General features: G+C 36.1%; 1 protein-coding gene across 2 annotated transcripts in view; it reads right to left on the minus strand.

Annotated features, from left to right (window-relative positions):
• Positions 1-113: 113 nt before the first annotated feature.
• The window catches only part of trbd (ubiquitin thioesterase trabid), a 27935-nt gene continuing 20548 nt past the window's right edge, over positions 114-7500 (minus strand). Inside the window, exons 7-11 of one of the 2 annotated variants that reach the window (XM_043024940.2) lie at positions 7010-7254; positions 6765-6893; positions 5888-5985; positions 5048-5196; positions 114-4621 (exon numbers count right to left, since the gene is read on the minus strand). In XM_043024940.2, the coding sequence (XP_042880874.1) occupies positions 4543-4621; positions 5048-5196; positions 5888-5985; positions 6765-6893; positions 7010-7254 (700 nt within the window). In that variant the 3' untranslated portion in view covers positions 114-4542. Of the gene's footprint in view, positions 4622-5018; positions 5197-5887; positions 5986-6764; positions 6894-7009; positions 7255-7500 lie in introns of both variants that reach the window. The other variant, XM_043024941.2, reaches the window with a different exon arrangement.

Below are 7500 nucleotides of genomic sequence, written 5' to 3' on the forward strand. Positions count from 1 at the left end.
ACATATGTTATGACAACTACCTGCAATAGGTTAATATTCCTCATATATTAAGAAATACAGAGATATAATAATAATGGGATAAAAAAAAAAACAGGACAAAAGAAACACATCTGTGCTTTCAGCAATCTGTATAATTGTTTCTAATCTCGTTATATATACATAACAATAATCTCTGATAAACAATCCACTGGAGTTGCACTACTATGGGTTAGCTTTCTAGAAGTTTGTGATAACAACATATAAGACTGAACATAGATTTAATTTCTAAGAGCCGGGTATTAATTCTGAAATATGGACACAATAAATTTCAAGGAAGTTCGGCAAGTAAAATAGCTAGTTACTGGAAACTTTCTATACTTTAATTTCCCAGTCAATATTTGAACTCTTACCTGTTGAGAAAGTTTACAAACATCTAGCCATTACGCAATAACGGTAAAACTACTTCCTTAAAAAAAATCTGCACAGGCAGCTTCACATCATGCATGAAATAAAATCTGAACACTTCTCTGACAAAACTACAAAATTTAGCTTTACAGTTCTGACAGCTAAAATATGAGTGATGAAATCAAGCAATACGAGCCTACAGGAGGTATAGAAGGCTCAATTTTGTGTGTTCTATATATATATATAAAAAAAAAGAAGCCATACCGTATCCTCTACAAAAGTGGATCGCATTTAATGATCTCATCACATTACGTTCTTGGTTTGTACTGTCACCATGGAGAAGCTGAGAATGATGATGAGATATGAAAGGTGTGCTACCTAGCAAATACAACCCTTAAATAGAAGCAGCTCCTGCAAATAACAGACAGCAGGCTAAACCTCTCTTAGCTTTTGTGTCAAGCTCAGTGAAATATATAATAAATGGGACAGAAAACTACAGAAAGGATTAGAAGAGTTTAATAGTCGACTTCTTTATGATAAAATGATTGAGATAAAATGGGCTTACTAACATGACTAAATTCTTTAAAGCAATAATCACAAATGTAAAGAAATAATACTAAACTATACATATGTACACATATGGGGTATAAGAATTATTGCTATGTCAAACTGAATAATACAGAAAAGATGCATATGTAAGATTCTGATGCAACTAACTGGACGGAAAGGAACAACGGAAATTGGGGCGGGAATTCATAAACAATTATGTAGAACAGCGCCTTCAACAAATGGTCAATTAGTATACAAAAAAAAAAAGAAAAAAAAAAAAGAAAGAAAGAAAGAAAGAAGAAAAAATATTTTCCTTTTAAAGAGGATAATCAGGAAGAAAGTGAGAGCCTTGTATTTGTTATTTGTGCTCAGAGATAGGACACATAAATGCATCATTCCAACTTATTTTTTTTTTCATTTTCTATAACAAACCACTGAATGCAAGGATATAATAAAAGCAAATACTGATTAATATTCACAACCAAATAAACAGGGGGGGAAGAACTCTCATATCAATTAGTTTTAATTCAATGGCTCGTGTGCAGAAATATGATTATCCAGACTAAGAAGGACTAGCGTGGCCTCAAGTGCTATGGTGGGGTAAAAACTTTGCTCAGAGCAAGTTCAACATAACAAACCCCTAAAAACAAAACTGAACTAAGATGAGCTTGGTTCAACTACTGACATTTTTTAATACATTTTGAAACAAACATATGAAAAGTATTTTTAGAGAATTATTATGAAAATAATGAGTTAACGTGACTATAGTGACAATAATAAAAATTAATATATGAAAAAAAAAATTATATAAAGAATAAGGATAACATTACTAAAATAATGAACACATCACAAATTTCAAAACCCTCTGGACTGCCAGAGACTCAGGGATTCCAATCTGCATGTATGGAGCAGCCCTAAGTGATTGCTCGGGCTGGATGTCCACTAGAAGACTATTCCGGACTCAACCTCCAGGAAGTGACTGCCTCAAGGTGATTGCCCCTGCTTGAACCTCCACTAAGTGACTATCCCTACCTGGACCTCCATTAGGCGACTGCTCTTGACCAGCCATCCACCTTGGGGCAAATCCTACATACAAGCTTTTAGCTGAATGCTGTCACCCTGGTATATGAGGCTCAATGGCAACAGTATTACACCTCTTGAAGTGAGGGCAAAAACAAAACAAAACATACTAAGAAAGATGAAAAAGGATCAAAATAATAAATAACATGTAATATAAATATACACAACTTCATAAACAGTTCATATCAGTTTCTATTTTTGGCATTAATATTGTAATTCAACCATCAGGTTGGACAGCAACTAACACTCTTTTAGTTTTTATTTGTATCATTTGGTCACTCTGAATACCCAAGGTTAGAATGAAAGCCCATGACAAAAGCCACATGCCAACACCAAACTGGTCTTGAGAGCCTTGCCTTGTAAGAAATAATGCCTTGCAACTTAGCTCCTTCTATAATGAGAATATTAACACCACAGTTCACATGATGTGGGGAGATTCTCACACTTGGTTCCTCTTACATACTTTCTTGAATTCTACAATAGCCACAACTAACAAGATTTCTGTAGTTTAAGTCCCTTTGAAAAATAATGTAACAAATAAATATAAAAAGAAAAGAAAAAATGCAACTTTGGCACTTGATGTGGTTTACAAGACAATGCATATCATGATCTGTTGCTTGCATACCACCTACTGCAAGCTCTTCTGCCTACATTCAGCACATTTGGAGATTGCTGAACAGAACATATTACCTTTGCAACTGGGGATGTAACCGGCACATTTCTCCCAACAAGAGAGAGGAAATGGTAACAGTGAACATAAGAAATGTATATCATGATTCATGTTTTCAGGAATTTTCTTGATGATAGATAACGCAACAAACTGTGGACGCAATCATCATGACATAGAGATAAAGACATCATGGCGTAACAGTCTACGGCCAAACTAAGGGGGGGGGGGGGTTAAATGATTCATTACAGAGCACAAGATGGCATGGCTTTTCAGCATCAGCAAAAAAATATTAGTTACACTTGCATTAAATAGCCACAATTTCCTGGTCAAGATGCACACTGTATAATTTGCAAAGGATAAACATTGCCTGCACAAAGATGAGAAATATTTATAAAATTATAAACACTGATTTTTCCCCTTCCTTAGCATGAAAGCAAATTTCAAGTTAGTTTTAAGCATTCAAAAAGCCAATCACTGACAAAAAAAAAAAGAAAAAGAAAAAATAGACTACAGTTCCTATCACTGTATAAAAAATGTATTATCATTATGAACATTCTTTATCCAAGTTTACTTCTTTCTAATGGAAACGACTTCTCTTTAAAGTCCTAGCAGAAGCCATCCAACCTTCTTTGATCCTGTTTAAGAAGTTACTCACTGTGGAGCTTTCTGGATAAACAGCAGACCAAAAAATGACATTGCTTATATGTATAAAGTAAAAAATAAAAGTGACTTTATTGACTAAGAATAGCTCATCTCAAAATATACAACAACATCAATACTGTTCTTTTTTCACTGTAAGTGAAATTTATGTAGCAAATTTTCAGTTTAAAAAAATCACTTTACAATGTCAAGATTTTAGAAGATTTTATGTGACCCCATGTAGTGGCAGAAGTCAATATACAGGTATATATCACACATTAAACCAAGATGCAATACCTTGAAGTCCTTATGCTTTCAGAAACTGGTTGCTCATTATCTCTGTATTATGCATAGGGGCACTGTGTTATTCATGAAACAAAACACAAAACTCAGTTCAATTACAACAGCAAATTGATGTAGTCTAGCATAAATCAATACTTATTTACTTCACTACTTTTTCAGTAAAGTCACTAAGGCCTTGGGTGTAAGTTGTATACTTTTCTGAAGTAATACAATTAGATTTTGCAAATAATCCTACAGTCTTCAGTATATTCAGTATTATCTTTCTCAATTAAACCCCTTTAGTTCTTTGGTGATTCCGTGCTCCAGGTGTCTTTACTTTGTTATTAGAAGATAAGAAAGAATAGATAGTATAAAGATTTAGTATTACTGCAAACTGTAATCAAGTGACACATTTTATGTGAGAACCAAGACACTTTTTAAATTAACTCTTTAAATCACTTTGGCTGTATTATGCATCATTATGAGAGGAAACCAAGTTTGAAAGAGAAAATAAAAATAAAATATATATATATATATCAATACACATTTTCAGATATACCACATGCTTTGTAGGTAATATTATCACAGCTTGTAATATTTAACAACCCATCACAATTGGCTCTTACTAAACATATCAAATAAAGCACGAGAAGTCAACTGGAGTACGGCCTCACCTTTTCTTGCTGCCTAAGAAACATTTAAAGATTCTATTATGATAAAGAGAGAGGCAGATTTGTGTTACTTCCTCTGGACGAAACGATTTAAATCTTGAGACTTTTGTTAGATAAACTCTTTTTTCAAATCATCTTGTTGAGATATTGAAACTTTCTTCTTGATAATGTTCAACAACAACAAAAAAACAAAAAAAAGCTCCAGTCACTTTGAAGTGTTCTCTTTGGAATATACTGGTTATTGAGAGATCCTTTACAAGTTCCAGATCATTCTTCCTCTGAGTCCCCGTCACTGGAGTATCCTTGGCTTGTTATGGGGCGGTGATATGGGGCACATTCCATTTGTCTGCCAATGAGACAAAAAAGAAAAATCAAGTCAGTTACTATATTTTTTCTTCTCATGCTATAAGGAGGAGCATCCTGTATCTCACTTTACTATTCTCCTTGAACTGGGGATATACAATGAGTAACACTTCTATTCAGTAAGCTAATATTGCTTACAATGGAAAAATAAGAAGCCTACAGTGTTATGTTACACTGTATAAATAAAACAATGATAAAAATATGAAAAAGCTTACACAGTACTACTTATCTTAAATGGAATCAGAGAAGCGAGAAAGTAAAAAATATTTCTCACATGAGTCAACCACTCACAATAAAAATATGTTTATGAAAGCCACTACAACTCAAGAAGCAGCTCAAACAAAATTCAAAAGAGTTCCTATCATCTCCGAAGAACTTACTGTGGTAGTTCCCCTGAGACAAGACTTACGCAAGCCTTCTGTAATGGTTGAGCCACTCCTCCGTCATCTGAGCCACAGTCAAAGGCTTCTTGGTGAGATGCTGCTGCGCCACCAGGACACCACCTTCGCTGACGCACACCTCCAGCCACTGTCTTAGTAATGTTTCCTCACAGCCAACCTAGGAATGGATTAAGCTGACAACTTAGTAAAAGAATAATTCACTGAAAAACTGAATCTTCTCTTTAATAATGCTTGCATATCATGAACTGAATTTTAATTTCTAGAGCTTACCATTTCGTGTCCATCAAAAATGCTCTGGTTTCCTGGTATTTGTTGACATTCACATTTTGGTAATAATATGCAGGCTTACAAAACTTATATTTTAGCTTTAGTTTTGTTCTCATACCTCTATATCACTGTTTAGTATGTCTCATTATCAATGATAATATTGCCGTTGACAATGAATGTGTGAAGCACATGAAAGCTCTAAATTTAAGTTACACTATGTTTATATTTATAAATGTTTTCTCTCTTTTTAGGAGCAAAACTGAAAAAAAGTCCAGTAAATATCTACTGCCAATCTGACACATGGCACTTCATATCCAACACTAATGACAAATATATTTCTTCTTCTTTATTTAGAAATAGACATGCTGTTTAACCCTTTCCCGACGGGGCACGCACTACGCGAAAACCCCTACGCCGGGCCATTGCAATATTGCATTGGAAACGTCACACTGGCATGACGCCCTGGCATCGGGAATTTAGCTGTGTCACATGAGTGTGACACACCATCGTCATAGGGTTAATAAGTAAAATCATACTTACCGATACGGCTTGATCAAAAGGCAAGGCTAATCATGTCTTACCTCAGCCTGTGTAAGGAAGTGCACAGGGAGAAGTTTGGCATCTTGAGTCATTAAGGGCAGGAAGACCACCTGTGACTCCCCAGCATCCAAGATTGCCCCTTGAAAGAGGAGTCCATTTTAAGTATGAGGATACATTCAGCAATAATGAAAATGCTTTGAGCTCTAAATACAATGAATCTAAGTATTCATCAATTGAAATCAAATCATCACCCCATCTAGCAGTAACAAAAGAATCAAGAATCAAGTGCAAAAATAGTTACATACCGTCTTCTTTCTTTATATGAAAAGTATCATACACATTAAATAACAAAACATTCCCTTTCATCATTTCATAATTTACACATGTGTGTGTGTGTGTGTGTGTGTGTGTGTGTGTGTGTGTGTGTGTGTGTGTGTGTGTGTGTGTGTGTGTGTGTGTGTGTGTGTGTGTGTGTGTGTGTGTGTGTGTGTGTGTGTGTGTGTGTGTGTGTGTGTGTGTGTGTGTGTGTGTGTGTGTGTGTGTGTGTGTGTGTGTGTGGTGTGTGTGTGTGTGTGTGTGTGTGTGTGTGTGTGTGTGTGTGTCTGTGTGTGTGTGTGTTGTGTGTGTGTGTGTGTGTGTTGTGTGTGTGTGTGTGTGTGTGTGTGTGTGTGTGTGTGTGTGTGTGTGTGTGTGTGTGTGTGTGTGTGTGTGTGTGTGTGTGTGTGTGTGTGTATGTATGTATCTATATCTATCTATCTAAATACATACATACATACATATATGTATGATTGAGACATAATAAAAAAAAATAAAAAAATACAATTTAATACAATTTAATTGATTCCAACCTCTGTAATACCTTGTAAAAATCAAGGGAAAATGGAAAGCACTGCACAACCAACAAAATAATGGCACTACCTGCTCCCATGTTCTCAGGAGAGTCTGGCTCCATGGGCACAAGAGCGCAGAAATGTCCGCGAGTGTATCCCAGCGCAATTGGGGACTTCCAACAGAATGTTGGTTCCCACAATAATGGTAAGTACACACCTGAAAAACAGTGAAATATGTCAAAGTGAGTGATGAATGTGTATATAAAGCAAGCTTTACAAAAATCATTCAAACTAGAATATGGCTGTGAAAAAGAAAAAGGGACTCTTTCTCACCCTCAAATCTTGCAAAACCTAAGTCCTCTCCTCTAAAGCTTTTGACACACTTCACCCCGTACACAATCACAGGTCGTCGCAGGATGTGTGCTAAGACGAAGATGTGCAATTGCTCCAGCGCGGCACCAGGTTGGGAGGCCAAGCAGATCAACTCTGCCCATTCCTCAAGGACTTGTCCCTCAGGAACATAGTAATCTAAGAGACGAGCTTGCCATCGCTCGTATTCTTTCCAACGAGGGTAAAACCTGTGGGATACATTTAAAAGTAAGAAATATGAATATTTAGGGATAAAGAGTAAGAATGCATTAACCCATTCGCAGACGTGGTTTTTGGGTCAGACGCTGGCAATGAGATATTTGGTCAAGACCACCGCTCGGGGTGAGCGAGTGGATAGCCCAGGCTCGCAGCTAGTGCGCTCAAGAATCCTGAGGCGTTAAGCTTATGCTTTAGAAAACCCCAGCAATCTGACCATTCAGAGCCGGAATAACCCT

Source organism: Penaeus japonicus, unplaced genomic scaffold (assembly GCF_977035675.1).
Source record: "Penaeus japonicus unplaced genomic scaffold, GWHDUDI00000001_assembly GWHDUDI00000004, whole genome shotgun sequence".
NCBI lineage: Eukaryota > Metazoa > Arthropoda > Malacostraca > Decapoda > Penaeidae > Penaeus > Penaeus japonicus.